This window comes from Neopsephotus bourkii, unplaced genomic scaffold (genome assembly GCF_033783945.1).
Source record: "Neopsephotus bourkii isolate Nb327-2 ecotype Australia unplaced genomic scaffold, CSIRO-AGI_Nbou_v1 NB_479, whole genome shotgun sequence".
NCBI lineage: Eukaryota > Metazoa > Chordata > Aves > Psittaciformes > Psittacidae > Neopsephotus > Neopsephotus bourkii.
Window position 1 is genome coordinate 1554785 of NW_026900980.1, and position 24040 is coordinate 1578824.

At 45.0% G+C, this 24040-nt stretch overlaps 3 protein-coding genes across 5 annotated transcripts in view; 1 reads left to right on the forward strand and 2 right to left on the reverse strand.

The window, feature by feature from the left end:
• Window positions 1–8155, reverse strand: part of LOC133210582 (probable acyl-CoA dehydrogenase 6) — an 82068-nt gene extending 73913 nt beyond the window's left edge. The window contains 1 exon segment of the mRNA XM_061350079.1: window positions 8021–8155. Within this exon segment, the coding sequence (XP_061206063.1) occupies window positions 8021–8155 (135 nt within the window).
• A 147-nt stretch (window positions 8156–8302) lies between these two features.
• On the reverse strand, window positions 8303–12241 carry LOC133210584 (guanine nucleotide-binding protein G(I)/G(S)/G(O) subunit gamma-11). Of its 2 annotated transcripts, XM_061350084.1 has the most exons (3): window positions 12014–12241; window positions 11783–11886; window positions 8303–8769 (listed from the first exon to the last, which is right to left on the reverse strand). In XM_061350084.1, the coding sequence occupies exons 2-3, from the start codon at window positions 11876–11878 to the stop codon at window positions 8644–8646; spliced, it is 222 nt and encodes a 73-aa protein (XP_061206068.1). In that variant the 5' UTR covers window positions 11879–11886; window positions 12014–12241; the 3' UTR covers window positions 8303–8643. The 2 variants fall into 2 exon arrangements, with proteins under 2 accessions (XP_061206068.1, XP_061206067.1); XM_061350083.1 differs by lacking the exon at window positions 12014–12241 and having other exon boundaries at window positions 11783–11985.
• Window positions 12242–15413: 3172 nt separating this feature from the next.
• Window positions 15414–21417, forward strand: TFPI2 (tissue factor pathway inhibitor 2). Of its 2 annotated transcripts, none has more exons than XM_061350081.1 (5): window positions 15414–15677; window positions 15780–15959; window positions 16359–16538; window positions 17732–17905; window positions 20371–21417. In XM_061350081.1, exons 1-5 carry the CDS (start codon window positions 15596–15598, stop codon window positions 20469–20471), a joined length of 717 nt encoding a protein of 238 aa, XP_061206065.1. In that variant the 5' UTR covers window positions 15414–15595; the 3' UTR covers window positions 20472–21417. The 2 variants fall into 2 exon arrangements, with proteins under 2 accessions (XP_061206065.1, XP_061206064.1); XM_061350080.1 differs by having other exon boundaries at window positions 15421–15677; window positions 20368–21417.
• Window positions 21418–24040: the final 2623 nt, after the last annotated feature.

Here is a 24040-nt window from a genome sequence, read left to right on the forward strand (position 1 = left end):
TCCTCTCACCTGCTCCTCAGAGGGCCTCACACATCCAAACAGCAGCTGTTCATTTCCCACTTGTTGGTCTCTGCCTGGGTCCCCGTGAGACACGCATCCCATTATCCTGAGGAGGGTCATGAGGATGATCAGGGGCTGGAGCACCTTCTGTACGAAGACAGGCTGAGAAAGTTGGGGCTGTTCAGCCTGCAGACCAGAAGGCTGCGTGGAGACCTCATAGCAGCCTTCCAGTAGATGAAGGGGGTCTATAAGGATGCTCGGGAGGGACTTTTCATTAGGAACTGTAGTGACAGAACAAGGGATAATAGATTTAAACTTAAACAGGGGAAGTTCAGGTCAGACATAAGGAAGAAGTTCTTTACTGTTCGGGTGGCGAGGTACTGGAATGGGTTGCCCAAGGATGTTGTGAATGCTCCATCCCTGGCAGTGTTGAAGGCCCGGCTGGACAGAGCCTCAAGTGACATGGTTTAGTGTGAGGTTTCCCTGCCCACCGCACGGGGGGGGTGGATGATCTTAAGATCCTTTCCAACCCTAAGCATTCTGTGATTCTATCCCAAGCACACCAGAATGACTTTTCTAGTGTATATTCCCAGCTTCTTCTTGCTTCTGAGCTTATAGGTCACTGTCCTCCTCAACTCCCTCACAACTTCTCCAAAGCCCTAACCAAACTTTGGCAGCAATCCATTCCCAGTAATAGTCTTTACAAAGTTAGGGAAAGGGTGCAGAGAAGGAGACTGATGGGGTGTTGTGGTTTAACCCCAGCCAGACAGCTTGTTCACCCACGCCCCCCCCTCTTCTTGCCCTCCCCCTACTCCTGAAGGGATGGAGAGAGACCAGCAGGAATCAGCTGAAGAGGCATTCATACAGTCTCAAATGGTGTCATATGCAGAATCAGAGGCAGTATGTAACCTGGAAGACCACAACAGGTTAAAAATATCCCCATCACACAAAGATGATTCAACCACACAGCAGGCAGAAAGTGTTCCCTGCAGTGCTAACCTGGCCTGATCGTACATAGTTATTTAGTGCACTTTCTTCTGATTATGACTTAGGTATGTACCCTATTTGAGTATGGGATTCAGGACTGGGCCTCAATGATGATAAGGAAACCTCTGTACTCTGAGCAGTCAACAGACTGTTGCTGGGAACAAGCCAAGAAAACGTTTTCCACAGTGATACAGGGTTGAACTGAAGAAGTTCAGCTGAAGTGTAGATATTCATTTTATGATGCTGTGAAAAACAACCAGCAGGGAAAAAAAGTCCTAAAGGTAAAATATCCATTTAATTAAAATAAAGAACAAAAATGAAGTAATTTGGACTTCAGCTTTTTAGGCTTTTTGGTTTCCTCAACTTTTCATGCATTTTACATGGGCTCTGCAGCAGGCACGTAATGCTCACCAGCCTCTTTTTCGATGGAATACACTGCTAATCTTTTGTTTTGCTTGTACATGTACTAAGCACTTGACAGAATAAAGAAGGAGACACATAACTATGTCAGCTACATTACATATAACCCCTGAAACTTCTCTGTGCATATGTGCGCACTTAGATATAAATACACACAGATTTCATGTTGGTTTAACTTTCCCCTTTTCCCAGTAGGCAGTGTGTTAACTTGAGACATTAAGAATTAGGAAAAAAAGGTAATTCCAGATTTGCACTATAAAGACAGTTCAAAGGGGCAGATAACATGTTGGCTCATGTCTGGGTTTCTCCACTGCCATTTGCGCATAGCTGTGGCCACAGTTGATCCTCCAGAGAAGCTTCCAGTGGGTTTAAAAACAATATTCAGTGTGCTTATATAAGAGAAAACCAGAAAAATGTCCTATGTGCTGGAAAACATATGGCTGAAATGGGAAGACGTATTTAAAATTCATTAATTAGAGCACTACAATTCCTTTTTGTACCTTCAATTAAGCCGTGCCACAGGCAACAAAGGAATCGTGCAATCTGCTACAGCACTGGATACCAAAGACTGCAGAGATCAGCAAATACAGGAACAAACTGTTACTAAATTACATTTTCTCTTTCTCAAAGGGGGAAAAAAAAAGCAGAGGGAAAACCTCTAACATAAGAGTTGGCAGCATCTTTTATATAATAAAACATACCTGTCCTCATTTATTTTTATAAAATTCGATTTTTCGGGGGGGGGGGGGAAGAAAGGCATGTACTTTATGAGTGTTCTGCAATATTGCCTGGTCTGTTCATTTGGAAGTAACTAAACATGATTCTGCTTAAATCATTGTGCTTCTTCCCTTTCACTGTAACACAGGTCCTCACAACATACCTAATACATAAAGCAAAGCTGAAAGCTGATTCAGAAATATGAGCACTGCAAATTGCTTTGTCCCACACATCTGGCTACAGTTTTTACTCCAGGAAAGAAAAGAACAACCTCAATCCCTGAATCAACCACAAATCTTTTGCCAAGGCTTACCAAAAATTTAAAAACCTACAGGACCACCAGGGAATGCAGAAGTATGTGCTGACTCCCCACCCTGTGCACATCTGGAAGCCTCCCCACCCTGCTGACACATCTGGAAGCCCCACTGCTGGAGCAGAGGGCACACAACATCATCATGCTAACAAAATAAAAGGTCTAGTCCAGCACCTGAGAACTGAGCTGCGCCTAACCTTTTCCTGAGGAATAAGACACTTTTTCCCCCAGCCAATAATTAGGAAAAGTGCAAAGAAGAGTAGAAAGAAGACAAAGAATGACAAATTGAAAGTTGAAATTGAAGCTGTTGCTAGAGTGGAAATCCATGATGACTAATTTCCTATTCTGCCTTCAAAAATGCAATGACAACATACTGTGCTTATTCCACTGCACACTTCTAACACCAATGCTTGTGACAACTGGTCTGAGAGGACCTACTCCCGAGAAACCCTCCAAAATGTGCCTGAAGAGCAGCTCTGCTCTCAAACACTGCAGAGCACCTCCAACCCAGCCTCCTGCCCACAGCAGGATTGGGCAGTGCTGACAGAGGGGAAATAAGGCTCCTCATGACAGACAGAATCTTGCCAGTTCTGCAGCTGTGCCAGAGACCACACCCCAGCAGGCATGACCAGGAGTACATCAGAGCATACACCATACTCCAGCCTTCCTGTCCTTTAGCTTTCAAAGAGCACATTCTCCCCAGCTGGCCTGGCACATGGCACGAGCAGGAAACAGACATCCACCACCAAACAGCTTCAGGTGCAACAGTTTGGCTTTCTCACTGCTCCCTTCTCCTTAGGATCTCTGCATCTCACCATTTCAGACACTTATGGCACTTTCAGAAGTGCAGTGTACCACCCACACCATTTTCCCCTATCTTAAGTTTTCATGGTATACGTTGAAGGCTGCCATATATAAAACGACAGATTGCAGATATAATGGCATTTCTGGAATTACTTAACATTACTAAGCTTGTCCTGGCTAACTCCTACAGACAAACTAATGCTCTAAGTTTTCAATGAGAAGTTAAAAACTTGTCACTGAAACCCATCTTAAGGTACATGCATCTCCGTCAGTACCACCAAGGGCTAGTGACCAGGGATCTCTGGCTGTTAAAGGTCATTGAAAATGTAACAACCACTGTCTAAATGCACAAGTCTGGCCATGTAACAGCAAATAATTTTAAGCAGCATACTAATCATCCTGGATGTCTCCTTGTTTAACCTACCAGGATTCATCTATGAAATTTCACCTTCAAGGACTGCAGCTGGATGTAGGCTTTACTCTCCTCCTGAGCCCAAACAGAGAGGAAAAAACAGCAAAAAATCCCAACTCCCAGAAATTTAAAGTCCAGAGCAAGGCAAGCTGAAATAGAGCTGAGCATTCAGAACAGCCTGACGCCTGTCTGAGGTGTCACATACATTAGTAGGGGTGCACAGGAAGGGGAAGAGAGTTAATTGTGCATTTCAAGCAAATGCAACATAAAAAAGCAAAGTTACATTTTCTGATCAGTCACAGCAAGACGTATATAAACCCCAGTTGTTTACTCAGTCATAAACTCTTTGGCTATAAGAAGTGTGTAACCATTGCCTAATCCAATTGGATGTGACAATGATAAAGCAATATAATAGCTAGACCCAAACCACATAAATACCCCTTAGGCCCAGTTCTACTAAATAATGCTCACTGAAAAGTTTAGCTAGATGCAGTGGAAATGTGTTCTAACGTGAATATAGAATAGGAAAAAAATCCAATGTCTGGACACAGCAACTGCAATCTAGTAGTATGCACTACTCTGACACTGAGTAATAAAGAAGAGCATTGCTTATATAATTGCCTTTACTGCACTTCTGTTACACAATGAAACATTTGTACATTAAGTGACATTAATCTGATTATCAGAAAAAAGCTTTTTATAGAGCCTGCTTGACTACTGAAACTCTTCTTGTTTTTTTTCCTCTTCTACTCTCCTGAACTGATTCAAAAGAAGCTCTCGGTAGGGCACTAGTGAATGTATGGGATGGTTCTGCTTATTGTTGTGGTACATCCGAGCTGCCCCTTCCAATAACAACAAAATTCTATTACAAAAATTTTCTCTCTGTTAAATTACCACCAAAAATTCTTGGCAGGGATATTGCTGTGTATCTATACCAGCAAGGAAACTAGCCCCCAAATGTTCATATTGTATTTCAGTCAGACACAAAGGCTATTGCAAATTCCCCATAATCTGGAAACACATTTTGCTTCCTTCAGAAGGGCACTCGGTGCAAAATCTGTGAACCTTACTAAAGTCACAATTAACTGCCTGCAACTTTTACCTCGGGCGTCTGATAAATAAGGTTTTAAAATTACAGATGCAAGTCACATATTTTGCAGATTCAGCTGTGTCTTTTCTCTCTCCCAATTTAGTAAGAGACCAACTTCTACCTGATTTATTTGTAACACCATCAACCTACTACTTTGATGTTCAGTGACTGTTTTTTATGATTTGCTATAAATACAATAAACCAACTCAATCCAAGGTGCTCCAGTGACTATGATGGTCACCCTTCAGTGTTTGCAGAAGGTCAAAAAGAGCCATATTCTTTTGACAGAGAATTTACGGTAATTTTACTGGAAAGTTACAATGAATGTCAATATTCAGTTCAGATCCTGCATGCTCTAATTTGAAGGGGCTTTAAATCTTGTAAAAATACATGCATTAGTAAACAGAAACTTGTGACATACAAGCCAAGAGTGGCAAATTAGGCAGAGGTATCCTTTGGGAGAATATCACCATCACAGGGGAAAACCCCCTCATCCTACAGAGTTGTAATAGAATGTAACTACACCAAGTCACTACTAGGTATGAAATTAAATCTCATTTATATTACATGCAACTCCAGCAAAATATATGTCAATCCTTCTCAAACCTATTTCCCAAAGCCTCTTGCTACTAATGCCAGAGGAAACAAAAAATGGACAGCATGCATATATTCCATATGTACATGCATACTATTATGCATACACAAACAAAGCATGTTAAATCTTTTTCTTTCAAGCCAGTTATACTGTAATCTAAATACTGCATATTGTGTATTATGCATACACAAACAAAGCAGGTTAAATCTTTTTCTTTCAAGCCAGTTATACTGTAAACTAAATACTGCATATTGTGTATTATGCATACACAAACAAAGCAGGTTAAATCTTTTTCTTTCAAGCCAGTTATACTGTAATCTAAATACTGCAACAAGCTGTAGGATACCAGTGCACTGCAAGTATTGTTCCACAAGTTAAGGAAAAGTTACGTTTTCGATTTCCAAGAGGAAGGGTGGTGACCTATAAAGTTGTAAAGGAAATCACTCACAGGGTTATTTCAATACCCTTGCTAAAAACAGCCCCCTGGAATTATAAGAGTCTCTTCCTCATCCTGCTCAGAACAATTGGAAAAATCACAGATCATTTAAAATACATTAATTTAATAGACTAAAAAATACAACTAATGGAGGCAAATAACAGCTCTTACTCATGGAATTGCCCTGTTCATTTCTCCGATTTCTCTGGTAGCTGCATCTGAATTTAGCTAGTGGAAAGAATGTCCCAAATTACATAACAGGTACACTTAAAATGTGTTACAGATCTGGAATGGTCATTCCCTCCTGAAGACTTTTCAGTTTACCGTAAAGACACTGCGGGCAGGCTTAACTTAAGCAAAAATTGATTGCTAGAACCTTTGGGGTGAACAACATCAGACTGGATTTGACATAAACTTGTGGGTTATTTTTTTTCCTATATGATCAGATAAAATGTAAATAAGTGATATACAAGCATTTTGCACAATAAAGGACAAGGATAAAACTGGGGTTATGTTGCTTGCTGTAATATCTTCTACAATATATTAATCACAGGGATTTGTGTGGAATCACAGTGCAATTATCTGCATTGAACCCTGAAAGGCAGGGCATACTGTTAGCTACACTTTAAGGGGCACAGGGGGAATAAAAACAAGGGCAGAAATACTTGTATTCGTAAAGAAAAGCATTGTGTCACACAGTGCACCAGCAGATACTAATACAGCCACTTCCCCCTACCCCTTTACATCTGATCCTTCGGTAAACACACAGTTGCAGACACCTGAGATACAAAACAACACATGCCTTAACCTATCTATGACAAAGCAGGAATTTAAAATCTTCCAGATCTGGATTACTGCCTTCATAAAGTCTAGCCTTGCCCTCTGCATTTCAGAAGGCCATTGATTATTCACTAATGCAGCTGTAGTGCCTGGGCAGGTAACAGGGAACAGTGCCCAGGAACAAGTTCATCAGGTAGATGACTCCACAGACATACAAGAGCAAAGGCTTGCTCCAGATGAGATCAGCATGAATTTGACAGCGTGGTATTAGCCACAAAATCCTGCACTATTAATCCAGGTGAGAGAGAGGATTCCTTTCAAACTTGTCCTACTGATTCTTTCTCTGGCAGCTTATTTCTGCTTTGCAGAAGGGCACAAGAAATTAAACTAATGAAACTGATTTTTTAGGAAACACACTGGTCATACATCTTTTTCCTTGGTGCTCAGGTTTCTTTTTTATAACACAGAAGATGAGCCTAGAACTGCTAAAGCTCAATAATAATATGTTTTATTTTAGGGATAGAAAACTTGATTAATAAATGGCCTTTGTGCTGTCTTGTTTCAACACTGGAATGTATGAAAGTTAATTTCTAGGGAAAAAAAGACCCCCGACATTCACATAACTCAGGAACAGCCACATAGGACACCTGGCAACTCAGTGCATATTGGTTTTAAAAAGCTACAAGCAGAGCCCTGCACCACCAGCTAGAACTTACAAACTTACCCATCAGTAAAGCAGGACCATTATGTAACACCTATCTCTGAAGTCACATCCTGCTTGCTCCAATTGGAAGCAATGTTCCAACTGCTGCAGTTAACTTTTTACTCCTTGTAGTAAATACTGAACTCCAGCACTTCTTATCAGCTTATCAGTTTAAAGGCAGACACAGCCCCACAACATGGGCCACACCCGTGCTTTCTACCTCCCAATCAATTCTCCAGCTGACAGGTGTGCTTAATTATATTATAGTCTTCTACAGGTGACACTGACCTCACTGCTCGAAGCATACAGAGTTCACCATCAGCACCGTTCCTTGCAGGTCATCACTTGGCATTCAGTGCACATGGTACCTTACCAAAGTGCCTCCTTTCGTCTTGATTTATGGCTCGGGTTTACTGGAACCTGCCGTTACCCCCTTTCTGGCAAGGGAGCAGACAAATGGCCCCTGTTCTGCCTTTTCGCGTGCTCTGCAGCCACAAACAGCCCTTCGCCTTGCAGTTGGCAATGACAGCACACGGTGCCCCCACCCGCGGGACGAGGACCACCCGTGGCAGCGCGCAGCGGGGAAGTACCCTGCTACCGCAGTGTCACACGCGGGGAGCACATGGTTTGTTTACGACACTAGCAGGGGGAAGTTTCACTTCTTTGAACACGTCCCGAGCCGCGCCGGGCGGCTTGCTGGATGTCTGGGGGCACTCCCGGGCCTGTCCGCCGCCTCCGCCCCAACCTCCCCCCGCTCCGGTACCTTCCTAGGGGCCGCCCTCAAGTCGTGGTGCTGAGGCCTGTCACTGCCGCACCCCGCGTCCCGCCGCCCCGAGCTGCTGCCGCCGCGCAGCGCCGAGGTCAAGTGTGCCCGTCGCCCGCTGCCGTGCAGCGCCATGGTCGCCAGCTCCCGGGAAGTCCCCTCTGCTCCGCGGGGAGAGGGCCGCGGCCCGGCTCGGCGAGCTTTAACGGCGGCCCTGCACCGCCCTGTGCCGTCCCGCCTCCAGCTCCTCTCTCCCCCTGCAAGCCACGGCACGCTCTCGGGTTACCGACAGGCTTTCTTTAATGACAACGAACAGCCATGAAGCGACCGATAAATGGATGGCGAAAGTGGCGCCGCGAAACCAGAGGAGCCGGCCCCTCCGGGCGAGGAGCAGCGGGCAGGCTGGGGTCGGGGGCAGCCGGCCCTGCCAAGCGAGCGACGCGGGGCTCGGCTGCTTTCGGGGGAAAGGGTTCTTTATTTTTGTGAGAAAAAGAATTAAGAAAAAAAAAATTAGAAATCCGCTTCTGTGCCCGTTCAACACGGACCGGCGGCAGTGGGGACACGCCAGTGACTCCCTACGGGTACAAGTGTCTGCTCTGGTGACAGGCGCGGGGCTGGGTTTCCTAAGCGATGACACAACCTCCCTTCTCCTTGAAGGGATTCTTGTCCTCGGGAACCCCCTTTACGAGCGGGTCCTCGCCCGAACGCTCCTCGATGTAGTTCTTGATCTCTTCGGAGCACTTGGACACCTCGAGGGAAAGAACAGAGAAACAGCTGCGTTACGGAGCACATCCCAACCAGATACACAAGGTCTGAGCACAAAGCCAGAACTAAGCATGGGCAAACTCAGCTTTTTTCCACTTTTTCACAGAACATGTGAGTACTACTGCGAATGTGTATACCACTCAGAACAGCACTTGTTGCATAGTTAAACTGTTGGGGTTTTTTTGTTTTAAAATAAAGTAATACAGGTTTTTAAGATGTAGATCACACCCTCCATCGGCATCAGTGTGACTTACGTCAATGGGTTCGAGATCTTTAACTTTCAATTCAATTCAAAGTCTTGATGATTTCAAATGTTTTTCCCAGACAAAGCATTCAGTAATTATTTTTTTTCAGTGGTAATACAAATTGTCACCTTGTGGTTCTGTAATAGCTACCATAGGTCATGAATGGAAGTAAAGACCTGGCTGGGAAAGACAATTTACTTACAGGTTACCTGGGGTTATTTTGACCAACAGTTAATAAAACAGCCTGTTGTGTTGTGAGAGAGCATAACATGCATGACACTCTGCTTGACATTCATGGAATACTAGCACTGGTATAGGTAAGCCCACAGAGAACCACCTGGGAAGAAGAAATGGGTTTAGTTTCGTTCACTGAGACAGGAGGAAGCACATGCAGTACATATAGCAACAGTGCCAGTGGAGCCTGAGTGCACACAAGCAAATCCCACCAGCTCCAGAGGATCCTTGTGCACACACACCTCTCGTTTCATTTCTCTATCAACAGAAACTGCCCTTAGGTGCTCGAATGTGTGACATGTATGAGAACAGGCTCCTGGCTCTGTCCCCACCTCCTCCCTTCCCACTTGTAATCCCTGCAGAGGCACAGCAGTGCAGAGTCAGCAGCAGGAACCAGCTGCTGGCCAGACCACCAGATGACTAGTATTTCTAATTTAAGGCCTTCTTTGTTAATTATATTTTACTCCATAGGTAAAATCATAACAAGAGAACCCATGAATTTACCTTGTATCACAGACCAAGACTGTGACCTGTGCAAAATTAACCTTTAAGACACCAGAAAGAACTCATAGTTAGTTTCTAATTAAGTGATGTATAAAATAAGGTCTAACTACCTCTAGCTGCCTTACAGCAAAGAATTTGGACATATAAATCCCGTTACTCATGCCTTGCTCTTGTGTACCTTACAAACCCTGTTCATTCCAACTGGGACACCTTATACCATAGTAAAGTGCTTCAAAGCGCATGCAGAACCAGGGTTTGTTTTACTTCAGTCAGCACTGTCAAGGTCTTTTTCACATATAAGAAAAAAATGTCTGCTTAAATACACAGACATTTTTACTAATTTGAAAAATTATTCCAAAGAACATTCTTCATAGTGCTATAAATGTATGAGAAAGGGTGAATAAAACTTTCGCTAAATGTTTTACTTCTGGTGACAACAGAAGTGTGGCTTCTGCATTTCCCTGCCCTTGTATCAGTCACACAGGTACCACAGGACTGTGACAACCACAACACATTCTCACAGTGAGACTTCCTCTGTAACGCACTACTAAAATTGAAGATGTTGTCTGTGCTTTACTACATGTGATGCGAAAATACCCATTTCCCTGAAGTGAACAGGCTTCTGGTTTATTAAAAAAAAAAACCCAAAACAAAACAAACAAAAAAGGCAAGAATTTTAAATTATTATTATTAAAATAAAAATATCTACATCCTACAGAGTTTATGTCAGTTGTTTGAGAGCTTTCTGAGGGATGACACAGACATCTACAGCACTTGGTTCTGGAGCCCTCAGTACTGGTGGAGCTTTAGACTGTACTGTAACATCCACAGTCACTGATAACTGATACCTAAAACTGAATGTGGCTTTCTTATTATAGGCTAAATACCTATATATACAATTTTATTAGCATGACTAATGCCACTGATTCCGTCATATAAATGTATTTTTAGTCCTAACTAGAATCATTTGTTCAAATGTAGTTTGCTCATTAAAAAAGAAAAAAAAAAAAAGAAAGAAAAAAAAAAGAATATTAAAGAAAATTAGTATTAGTTTTATCATGGAGCAAGATCAGTCCTGCATGTCTTTCATCTATAGAAAATGTGCAAAAATACAAAATTTTCACTGGACACCACCTGCAGAAAGGAACAATCAGTGTGAATGACTCAAAGTCCAGTGTTTCTATCAGATGAGGCAGTATGGATGGGTGGATGGTGGCCCAACACTCCCTGAATCCTGCCTTCTGCCCGGGCACCGCACAGCCTGCCCTGAGAGGGGAGAGGGCGGCCGCAGTCCCCCAGCTCGGCGGATGCGATGCGGTCCCGGACGGGACGGCACGGCACGGGTCCAGTAATAGGACAGGGAGCGGTACCGTAGGAAGACTTCCCGCCGCACAGCACCCCCTCACCTGGCACTGCCAAGTCCCAACGCGTTTTACAGAGGGAAACAGCTTGACGCGCTCCTCCCTCGTCAGGGAAGGCTGCTTTGTGCTGGCTCTGGGCTCCAGGGACTCGCAAGGGAGGGGAAGCCAAAGGTGCCAGATGGAACGGGAGCAGCCGCAGCCGGCGGGCCCGTGTCGGCCCCTCGGGCGCCTTGTCCCGGGGACGGCGCTCCCCTTTTTCCCCACTCTACGGCCACTCCCATGAAGGACTGGCGCTGCGGCACGGCACTAGCTGTGGTATGTGGCCAGCACCGTCCCCGGTCCTGGCCCCAAAGAGGCTGACAGGACGCGTCGATGCAAAGCCCGCCCGTCTCAGGGCTGTCCTGCGAAGCGGCTCCCTAAGTCCCTCTGCCCTTGCCTCCTCCGGGACCGCCGCGGCGGGACGGGACACTCCGGCCCCGCGCTTGAGCCGCCGCACCCGGCCACGCCGCCTGCCCGACGTGCTCTCTCTTCCCGCCCCGGGCGCTGTATAAGCCCCTTTAGCTTCCCCGGGGAGTAACAGGCTTCTCCCCGCTTCGGCCTCGGCTCTGCCGTCCGCCCCGGCGGCCGGGCAGCCTTTCTCTGCGGCCACTCACCGGCTGCCTCTCCAGCTTCACTTCTTTCCGGAGCTGCTCCACTTCCATTTTCAGTTTGTCCTTCTCGCTCAGGTCCTCGATGTTGATGGCTGGCATCGTCTACACTGCCAAAGCGCAGAGGGAGAGAGGACACAGGGTTACCTCTGGGCAGCGAGGGCGCCGGGGCCGGAGCCCCCGGGAGGGCGCGGAACGGTGTGACTGCCGCCCTGGCCCGCCCCCGGGCTCGCTCACACTGTGCCGTCCGGGCTGCCCCGCTGCTCCGCCGTTGCCGCTTCCTCCCCGACGCGCTTGGCGCCCCTTTCCTGGCCTTTAAACAGCCACACTAATCCCCCCTAACCGGATTAGAGCCCGCCGCCGGCCCCGGCCCCGCTGTCGGGCCGCCGGGGCGTTGACATGGGCCCTGCCTGCACAGGGAGGGTCCGGCCGCTCCGGCGCGGCCGCGGGCAGATCGCTCGGCCCCGCCGCCCAGCCCCCAGAAGGGGCAGCCGGCGGCAGGCGTGGGGAGCTGCAGCGACCCTCCGGTGCCGGCATCTCCCCTCCCGCTTCACCACCACCGTGGGGCAAAAGCAGAAAGGTCGGACTAGTGGTTTGGCCCAGGGGTGAGGTCTTGGTCCCCTGCCACCTCTTTCTGCGCCTCCTGGCTCTCGCAGTGATTCTTTTTTTGCCTCTGACACCAGGATCCCTGGGCTCCGTGTTCCTCTTCCCAGCAGCTAATGCAGCAGCAGGTGGTTTGCATGGGCACGTTCCTGCATACTTGTGTGTTAAAACTATAAATGGAACAGATTAAAAGGTAGAGAGGGGAAGGAACTGCTCTCAGGTCAAGTGTCTTGGGCGAGTGGCCAGCCTGTCAGGGGCAGACAGCAACTTCTGTTGGTAGCTGTGTCTCCAAAACAGAATTGTAGCTCTGCATGAGAGGGCTGTTGTGCCCGGCCTGCAACAAGTGTCTCTGGAGTCATGGTGTTACGACTGGTGTTGAGGATGGAGCACTCCCCATAAGAGAAGTGATGGGTTCAGAAAGGAACAAGAAGGAGCTAGGAAACTTCTCCTGTGGTTGCATATACTTTTCAGGTCTAGATCCCAAATAGGGCACTATGATTTTTTGAAACAGGGTGATCCCCCGTGCATGTTCTGATCCTAGCAGCTGCTCTCCTGCTAGGATCTCCAGTATCAGTGGAGGCAGAATTCGCGACCTTTTAAACTGGACAAAGCTCAGACCATTAAAATGGGCCTTCACAAGTCCTGTTATCTGGCACTTCAAAGATTCCTATAGGCACTCACACTTTCTTAATTCTACCTCTGGCTTTTCCTCTTACAGAGATTCCTTTCTGCTCTCCCCACTCACCAGATGTAAGCAGCTGTCAGCAGTATGCAAGATTTACATCCTTCTTCTCCAGTGCTTCTCCTATAGTGCTCTTGGGCTTTGCATTTGTTTTATTTATACAGCTAACTAAAATCTTCCCCTCCCTCTGGCTGTTATCTCTCCCCTCCCAGTTGTTGGTATGCAGCTTCTACACCCCCGTCATCTAGACTGGCAGCTGCATCCCCAAACCCCACCAGCAGCTGGTCCTGGTGCCAGATGAAAGGGGTGGAAGGAGCCAGCAGGTCATGGGCTCCAGGGAGCCAGGGCTGTTGGTGGGAGCACAAACGTTGTAGTGAAGGGAGGCAGAGAGTGTGTGGGGTGGTGGTGGCAGGTGTAGGGTGCAGGAGTGAGCTGAGTGTGGGCTCTGGCACACGGTTAATGTGGTTAGGGTGAGAGGGACAGCTGCAGCTTGATACTGATGACCCTGAAATGGTGAGCTGTCTGCTGACATGACTAGCTCCATTGATGGCAGTGAGTGAAGGACTTTGTACCACTTGCTGTGCTAGTTCTTTTACTCACGTTTATCCATTTTTACAGGTATTCACCTAATCTAAGTCAACTTTGCTGTTCCAGTGAAGAAGCTGCTGAACAAATACTGCACTGTGTTGCACCACTGATGGATAGGTGGGTTTAGCTCAAACTTTGATGTGTATGTGCACAGAGGAAATGGGAAATAGGGAAAATGGTATTTGCATGACAGCATTCATTTTGCTGCTGTTGTTTAAAGTGGCATTTCAATGACTTTCTTTGCAATTCCAACAAAATCCAATGACAGCTAAAGGACATCACTCTAGTCATATTGAAATCACTTGAGAGTTTCCTAATATTAGAAGGATGGCCTTTTGATTTTTATTTTTTTTTCTGGAAATGTAAAGTGTATGTTGTTTGTGTGTTCTTTCCTACCAGAGGGACATACGCTTTATTACAGTTGCTGTGCTTAATAAGCTGAACAAACCCCTAAAAATGAGGACACCCATTGCTAACAGTTGGAGCTGTAAGTTTCTAAAACATTGCAGATGTGTCCTTCAGTGATGCCTCAAACTGTACTTTTTTATTATTTTTTTTGTCATTAAAGCACCCACCTTGGCAACTGGGGGTTCTAAACAAGGAACAGTGCTGAAGAAGGAAGGAGAGGCAATATTCACAGACTTTCAGAAGCCACATAGGTGGGGGAGGGATTAAATTTGCTCCTTTTCTTGTCTTTATTTATGTCAGAAAACTAGGCTGTAATCCTCCACAATATAAGAAAAGCAGAGAAGCTACGGACAGAAAGTCAGTTCCTGAAATAATGAGGTTGCTATGAAGTTCCTTCTCCTTTTAGCCTGTACATATTGTGGCTTCTTTCCTGCAGGCCACAGATTTCAAGGGCCCTGTATCACAATCCCATCGAGGGCAGAGCCTGCCTGAAGGACTAGGGCCTGGCACGGTTGCTGTAAAAGGAGCAGAGAAGAACAATAGGAGATCAGATTAATTTATTGTTATCTATGGAGTGCACGCCTAATTTGCAGCCACTCTTATCTCCCTTACTGTAGTATATCTGGAGTAAACACTAATTAATGTAATGTCTCTAATAGATTAGACAGGGAAAGTATGCTGTTCTCTGCTTACCCCCTCCTAGATCACACTGGATTGCCTGGTGGGGCTAAAATCTACAGAGTAAAACAAGTCATATTTTCTGAAATACAGCTGTCTTTGAACTGGCCAGAGGGTTCAACTATTCAGCCCTTGGGTTTCCCGGGAGTCCAAACCCGCTGATGGTGCTCCGGTTTTCTCAAGTTCATTGGTGTTATACACAACGGTACTAAATTCGTGACGTGGGTTTGTTGGTGTTTTCTCTAGCGGCACTGCCTGTGCTTGACCCGGCTGAGTCAGGATCTGCCGAAGGGTCCCAAGGTTGGATTTCAGGGTCCAGCCGCCCTTTGCCCAGAGCCTCCAAACAGGGAGTGGCCACCGTGGGGGCAACGACAAGGTGGGAGAGAACTTTCGCTAAGTGGCCAGTCTCGGATTTCCCCGTGATTAACAGGAAATGCGCTTTGAGCATCATCCCGTAATGTGAGAGGGGTCGGGGGGGGACAGGAAGACACAGACGGGGACGGGACAGCCTTGGACCCCGGCCAGCTCCCCGCAGCTCCGCAGCGGAGAACCCTCCGCCCGGCCCCTGCTGCTCCCCCGACCGTGGGACCCCCGATGGCGGTGCCGGAGGGGGGGCTTCCCGCGCCCCCCGACGCTCGGGCTCACGCAGGCGCGCAGCCTACCGCGCCCCAGTGACGGCCGGGTCAGCGGGGAGCTGCTGCCCCGCTGAATCAGACCTTCCCCTCCCACCACATGCGCAAGGAGGGAGGCGGCCTGGGGAAGCCGCCTCTGCGCATATAAAGCTCCGCCGTCGGGCCGGGCAGCACCGTCGCTCCAGGGACCCCACTGCCACCCACCCACTCGCCCTCCACCGCCGCGACATGGCCGCCGGCTGCCGCCTCCCGTTGCCCGCGCTGCTACTGCCGCTGGCCTGCGCAGCCCTGGCCCCACGCACCCTCACAGGTAGGAGCGAGCGCTCGGTGGGACCCCGCAGTCGGCTACCGGGGCCGGGGCCTCCGCCGCCGCCGGGGTGGCTTCAGCCCCGTTCGCCGGTGTCTCCTGCAGAGAAGCAGCGCTCCTGCCTGCTGCCCCCCGATGAGGGGCCCTGCCGCGCCCTGGTGCCGCGCTGGTACTACGACAGGTACACGCAGAGGTGCCAGGAGTTCACCTACGGGGGCTGCCACGGCAACGCCAACAACTTCCTCACTTTCGACGACTGCGAGAAGAGCTGCTGGACCATCAAGAGTGAGTCCGGGGATCGGCCCGCCACCCTCCCCGCTCCCGGGGGCTGACCCGTCGGGGTTCCTTGAAGTGCCCCCGGGGCGGCAGGGCTGGAGGCGCATCTGTGACCCGTGGGGGGTGGTGGGGGGGTGGTGGTGTGTGTACTGCTGGTGGGATGCTTTGCACCAACCCCATCGCTCACTCCTGCCTGTTGCAGCTTCTCCCTGATGCAGAGAAACCTAACTGCTAATTAATGCGTTGGATTCCTCCCTTAAGTCTTATCCCACTTTATTAAAGAATAGGTAGTGGGACAAGCAGGGACTTGCCTGCAGCTGGAGTAATAGAGTAGTCTCCACTACCACGTTGCTCAGTAATGTGGGGAGCACAAAGGGTTTACAGAGGGTAAAATTACATTTCTTGCAGAAGTACCCAAATTATGCCGGATGGAGGCTGATGGAGGACCTTGCAGGAGTCATCTAAGAAGATATGCCTTTAACTTGAGCTCAATGAGGTGTGAGGAGTTCATCTACGGCGGCTGTTACGGAAATGGCAACAACTTCAGAGATCTGCAAGCTTGTGTGGACCACTGTCTGCCAGAGAAAAGTAATGGTTGTTCCAAATTTTTAATAAAATAGATGGTTTGAAAGCTACACGAAGATGAGATTTTGTTTGATGTTTTCCTCTGGATACCCATACAGTGGTATTTTTGAAGACTTCTGTGCAGCAGATGTATATCTTGCCGGCAGATTTTTGTGTCACTTGTCTCATCTGTTACTGAGCTGTGTTGATTTACTGTGACCTTATGCCCACAGCTGCACCCAACTGACCTCTTGACTTCTAGAGAGCTGTGCATGTGTAATCTGAAGGGAAATACGGTTGGAGATCTGTGTTGTTGAGGCAGATGTGTGAGGTGTTGTGGCAATCATATTCAGGGCAGCGATATTGTAATATAAAGCAAAAGTGCCTTTCTAAAATTCAGGTCTGAGAGATCGTGTTGGGTGACTTGGGCCTTTGGCACTTGGCAGCTGAATTTATGATGGAAGTTTTCTGCCTGGCATGACTCTTCACTGTCTTTCCATATGAGCTTTAAAGAAGAGAGGTGGTAATTATGGCAGGTGACTAGCTGTGCTGTCATAAATAACCAGGTTAATAGCCAGTGTGAGATAGGATCTCTGAAGAAGAAAGATCTACCAAAATGTATAAAAACTGTCACTGCCTAAGCTTTATTAGTGTTTGATGAGACAGTTATGTTTGGCTGATGACAGATTGTCATCATCCTCTTAGGTGAATGCTGAATTATTTCTGTCTATTGCACATCCAATAAATTGATAAAAGGTCTGCAGCAAGGAAAGTAAACTTCTACTGAGGCAAAATGAAATATGATTTTTGAGAGGAAAGTGATGGGGTTTGTACTTTTTGCTGCAACTGGGCAGGATCTGCTGGCAAAATCATAGGAAGCATAAAGAAAATAATGCCTTTTTCCTCTACAGAGGTCATTCCACTGGAATTATTATTATATATTGTTGGATACTATGTGAATATCTCAGTTGTTGTATGTATGGCACCACAAATGGGGAAAGCTGATATATTTCACTCGTGGGATAGTAATCCTATTTTCTGGGTCTGTTCATTGCTTTCTCAATTCCGTAACTCACAGGAACAAGATGTAGAAAGTCTCTGAAGTCACTGGTGACAGTCATGTCACTTCAATGGGAAGAATGCTTAGCCACAAAAGAAGCTTGGCATAGAAATTACATGTATTTAATTTATTTTTCTTTTTTCTTTTATTTTTCAAGCTGGTCCCTCACTATGCTATAGCCCAAAGGATGAAGGACTGTGTTCTTCTTCTGTGCCTCGCTATTACTATGACACCAAGACTAAATCATGTAAGCAGTTTAGATACACCGGCTGTGGTGGAAATGCCAATAACTTCGTTACTGAGATGGATTGTTACAATGTCTGCAGAAAAGGTAAGATTGTTTGCATTTTGTCAGTCACATACAGATAAAGCAGACCCAATACCAGTAAAAAATACTCAGTGTTCTTTTACTCACCTTGGCTTGCTACAAGTGTATGCTTTTTGCATTTTAGACTCCTATTTTCAAAGGCAGGAAAAATTGAGATGCAACACTAACTCCTTCTGACAAGAACAGTGTGATCTGAGATGGTTACACCATTTTTAAACAAAGTGTAGAGAAGTGAACACTAATTAATTGACTAGAGCCTACAAGGAATAAACTGTTTAAACTGTTCTCTACCAGCATGAACACTGATTAAGGTATCATTTTCTTCTGGATATGTTTAAGTAGGATTAAAGTGAGTTGTCAATTCAATTTTTTATTTTCCTTTGCATTTTCAGCAGTTACCACCTTCCCCTGATTTCCTGCTGCCTGTTCCCATGTCCCATTCCCATTACTAAAGGTTTCTGCCTCATCAATTGTGCTGAGTCAACTGTTTCCATGGCCACGGGGGGAAGGATTGTGAATGATAATTGATTTTTCTAAATTGTTTTATTCAAATTTGACTGTGCTTGGAAGCCAAAGCAGTTGTGCTTTTACGTGCACTCATATGTTCATACCAGCAATCACAAGTTTAAATGCTCTAGTTTAATTCATTTGATATGTAAATCAACGAGAGAGAGAAACGCATAATTATATGGTGATTCCCACAGCACTCAGGAAGTGAAGCCAGCACAGCATTTAAACAATTGATACTAACAGGTAAAAAAAAAACAACACAAAAAAAACACCCCAAAACCAAAATCTCTCTATAGCATTTACATGCCTTTGGAAAACAAAAGAAAAAAAGCCAAAAAGTGGCTCCAAGATGTGCACAGGGTTCGAGTACTTCAGTATTTAAGGTATGTAGTCAGAAGGCTTAAATCAGGATATGATTCTTTAGTTCTGGGCTGTAAATCCAGGGCTGTGGCAAGGATTGCATGCTGAGCACAGTGCTCAGGAGTAAAAATATTGTTTGCCAGTTAGTCATGACAGTACTATTTCTGAGGGTGACAAGCCTGAGTGTGTCTCTGCCATTCTAGTATTACAAGAAAGTCTTTAATAGCTAAGCCTATATGAGATGCTTGTGATTATCTAATTTGCATCTACCTGGAAAATGGTAGGGCCAGGCTCCAGTCCAAATGTGCAGAGAGAGAGAGGAGGAAGCAAACTGCTGCTTCAGCATCTCGCCTTTGTACTCTGCCCCTGCCTATACCCAGTCAAATTCACCCCGGGGTTCTTCCTTCCTTCCTCACTCTTTTGTGGAAAACAGAAGGAAACAATGTCTTTCTCAACTAGAACACCAGATAGTCAAATATAAATGAACTCTTACAAGCTTTTTCACCAACTTGTGGATTTCACAATTCAGTAAAGCTTGATATAACCAAAGCCCATAGTTAAGGTCATAATTGGTGCTAATTAATGTTGTGCTATACATATTCATTTCTACAGCTTGGGAGTACAGCAGCATTAAGCAAATCTTTCAGGCAACTTAAGCCACTCCCTCTTTTCCTCTCCCACAATTCCCTCCCCAGCATCTTTCCTGTTCCTTTTGTAGTCTCAAGTTCAAATCAGTTGATCTTCACTGGGCAAATATAAAATTGCTGTTTAAATTGATCCATAGCTTTTGGAATGAAAACTTTCATGCTTGATTTCATTTAAAAAAAGTTGATTTTGGAAAAGAAAAATAGGCTGGATTGACAGTGAAATGATTTGGAACTGGCAGCAGGGGCTCTGTATGCTAATAGATTGGTAGCATAACGACAAAGATTTTCAGTCAGATTTGCAAAGTATTTGTATTCTCAACTGCACGCACACATTTCATGTAGCTCTTGTAAACATTTCAAGAGTTAACCCGGAATATCTTTGCAGCTTCTCTGTGAAACTCAGTTCTGTGCAGAAACCCTAATAATTTCACCTTTTTGTCTCCCACAAGCACTGGTTGTGTTTTAACCCACTGTTAGAATCATAGAATAGTTAGGGTTGGAGAGGACCTTAAGATCATCTCGTTCCAAGCCCCCTGCAATGGCCAGGGATACCTCCCACTAAACCATACCACATAATAAAATGTACCACTATTGTTCTGAGAGATGCAGTAACAGTCATTTTTCCCCACCACACACACACACAATAGAGCACTGTGTTTACTTCCATACTGCTGTCACTGCAAAACAGCTGGAAAAGACTTGGATGCTTGCCAAGGAAAAGAGCAGCAAAGTTCCAAAGTGCCAAAGGTTGACACACTGGAAACCTTAATGTGTGTGAGAATATGGTGTCCGGAACACATTCTGCAGTTTCTGATATGTTTGTTATTATTGGATCAACTGCTTCAACAGCTTGATGTAACACCCTCCTACCCCCAAAGTAACAAAACAATAAAGAGTAGTGACAGTTTTGTCAAACTGTTTTCCTAACTGCTTCCTTTACTTTCTTAGCAGGGACTCAGAAACCAGGAATCAACAAACCAACGAATGTATTCCGCAGGAAAATGATGAGAAAACTGATTAAAAAACCTCAGACATATAACCCTAAGTCTTAAAGCTGATGTGCACTTGGATGTTTGAAACACCTTCTTTTGATTCCACTTTCTTCTTTTGTAAGATAGTTTCCACACAGTTTTATACACTGACATAGTTCTGTCTTTCAGAACTGCTTTTTATTTCCAAATTACATTTTTGTAAGGAACTGCATTTAATAGAAGAAGAATGAACCAAAGTTTGGTTCTTCTGCTCTGTTGTTTTTGCAGTAATACTTTGGCAAAGCCAGGTGTTCAGATTTCCATGTTTTTATGGGGGAATGTTACTACTGCTTTGGGAGAATATTTCAGTTTTTACAAATAAGAGTTGACAAATCGATTGTCCCTTAGTATAACTGGGGAGAGTACAGAGAGAAATCTCTACCATGGATTTTTTTGTTTTTCTTTTTTGGCATTCTCTGGTTACTAAAGAAAAGAAACCTTTCGAAAGTGTACTCGGAGGTTTCTTGCCCTGCCATTTTACATACTTCAGCTCTATTATTAAAGTAGGCTGTCCTTTACAGTTGCATTCATAGTCAAGGTGTTAAGAAAACATGCTTGACAAAGGCAGTGAGTAAGCTACTTGAGTACTAAAATGAAAATGTTACCATTACTTTTTCATGACATTTAAAATTTCTGCCAAGTTGCACTCAAGATCCTTGTATGGCAGAAATCTGCATATTTTTGATTTTAACAGAGCTATGCTGATTGTATCTGCTGAGGATCATGGTGTTTGTGTTTATGCAGTGGCTGTTAAAGCAGAAAACCAGAAGCTTCTGCAAATCTTGCATAATCCCTCTTTCGAGGCATTGTTGTATTTCTTGTGGTAGATTATACTTCTGTTGATACTATTGCACCTTCTTTTACGTTTTGTATTTGAGCCATGTCTGAATTTCAATTAAATTCACCTACAATTTTTTCTAAATACAAATTCGTAAGTAACGTTAATAAAATGCTGTTGGGAAAAAAAGAGAGCTTGTTGTGGCGTTATCCTGAATTAGTTATATACACCAATATGTGTAAGGGAACCTATCATTTACTAATTATGACTCTAGCAGAGTTTAGTTGTCTCTTAAATCATTTCCTTACGCTGAGGTCTTTATGTGAAGAAAGCCAGTAAATTGCATTGATGTCATTCATCCCCAGCAGTTTTTATGCCTCAGCTGCCTCTCCTGAGAGAGCTGCTCTCAAAGGGCTACTTAGTTAAGCTGATTTTCTGCTGCTGGGTCTCCTCTTTGATGTTGCACTAACTGAAGAGCTTTTGTGTGGATAGCAGGCTGTTTGCTTGAAGCGACATTGGCTTTCAGTCAGAAAATTTCTAGTGTGTGCTTTATTCCCATTTCAGAGAAGGAACATGGTGGGGAAACCAGTTAGGGTTTGTTTGTGTCACTGTTTGTTTTCTCTTGCCACTGGATTTTCAGTTGAAGCAGTTGTCTGTGCTTTCCATTGTCTTTCTACCACTCAGTTGCTGCATCTTGATCTTAAGAAAAATCTTATTTCAGTTACTCTAATGGTTAGTGCAGAATCTGACAGTTTTGCATGTTTGTCTTGTACCAAACCTCTTCTCGGGTAACCAGCCATGCTACCCATGTCCCTTCCCTCAGGCTGTGAATTTTGGTCACGCTGCTTAGAGCAACAGAGAGTGTCCCTCTGAACATTTTTTTCACACATAGCACTATCATTTGGGTTACCCCAGCTGCATTTGGTGCAGATTTCTCACCATGGCTTAAAAGCCTACAAGCCTGTTTTGGAAGTGAAAGTTCAATTTAAACACTAATTTTAATGGTGGCTATCTTTCAACAGCATCACTGTGGGTAACGTGTTTGAGAAATGGACTATTACTCCTTACCGCTATGAGCTTTTGGCTTTTTAGGAGCACCTTGGGGGGGTATACAAAATACCTGGGTTTTAAATAGAGCCTGGAGTCTGACAGTAGCTCCATCTCACTATGACTCTTTCGATGTCAGATTTGTGTGCCTGGTCACACATCACTGCATGTCTTGACCAATGTGGTATCCAGCTAGTGTCCTGGAAGGGATTCAAGATTAGATAATCTACTTATGCCCCTTAGGGGCTCAGCAAGAGCTGTCTTGATGGACTGGGCTCCATCCAGTGTTCCACAGCAGGCACTGTGGCCTTTTGTAATGTGGCTGTTCCACATGGTCTTTTTTTTCTTGCATAGAAATATCATTCCAAATCCAAGGGCTTACATCTAGGGTACTTAGTGAAATACCAGAGGCTTGGGGTTTAACCCCTTTTCTACCTGATACCAATCAGAAATATAACCTAAACCACCCATAATTCTTGCAGGGCTTCCTAGTGAGAAGGCTGCAGAATATTCGGGGGGGGGAATGTTCTTTCAGTCCCTTGGTGAACCTATTGCACTTTGTATAAATTGTATCTTCTTTCTAGGTAAATGCTTTAATCTCTATTTAGCTACAGAGAATTTCAGCTGCCTTTGTGCTGCTTTTGTTTCATGTTCTCACCTTACTCTATTATCCCTCCAGTTTCCTGTGACTTTGACTAATCTAAATAATTATCATCTATAGCATTTTATATGACTCATGACTTACTTCCTTTTTCAGTTTGCTGATGAAACAACACTGGCTCTAGGTTGGGTCAACTGCTAGCATTTTGCCATGTTGAAAATTAATGCAGCCCATACCATCCTGCAAATTAACTTTTATTATAGTAGCCAGTGTCCAGCAGCTGGTATCATGTGTCACAGTGCAAATTCCTACTGCAGAGGAAGGAAGCAGTGATTAGAATCAGTTGGGTTCATCTTGTCTTACATAGGCAAACTGCCACTGAAACTCATGACTAGTGATTTGCATGGGACAGTCATACACGTCTCTAAGAGGTGGTTGCTGAAATAAGCAGATTTGAATTAACTCCATTCATTGTATATAACATCACAGCTCTTTAACTTTCCATTGCGACCCATAATTCCAGTTATTTTCTTCATGATATCTTGTGAAGAACTATATCGAAGGCTATAAAGATGAAAATCTGTGCTGATTCATCATCCTTAATCTGTGACAATGCTCAAGGAATTGCTTGGTAAAGTATTTCCAGGGTGGAGGAGTGTTTTCATCTTTTAGTGGAATTTGAAGTGTCAAAAAATAAAAGAAAAAAGTTCCATTTGGAAACACACATATATATATATATATAATTGATAAGATTAAATGATGACAAGCAAAATGTCACCATACCTCATTTTAGCAGTGATTTAACCAAATGGCTTTCTCACAATTCCATGCTTTAGGAGCAAAACAAGGATAAGTTTGGCTTGTATCCGTGGAGTCAGATTTCTGAGTGCCAGAAGTGTCCCAGTTCCTCTGTTGCTTCTTGTCAGCTAAGAGGGTGGAGAACACAAACATCTATTAAAAGAAAAAAGAAAGTCACAATGGGCCACATTAATAATGACAGTAACAATAATAATATCACTCAACTCATGTCTCAGGTAAGAGGTGAAAGATCTTGCCCCTACATTTGAAGTCAGCTGTACTGCTGAGGGCAGCTGTTCTGGATCCAGGCAGGGGTCAGTTTTCTACTGAATAAGTGCAGTCCATCTGTGGTTATGTGGCTCTGGA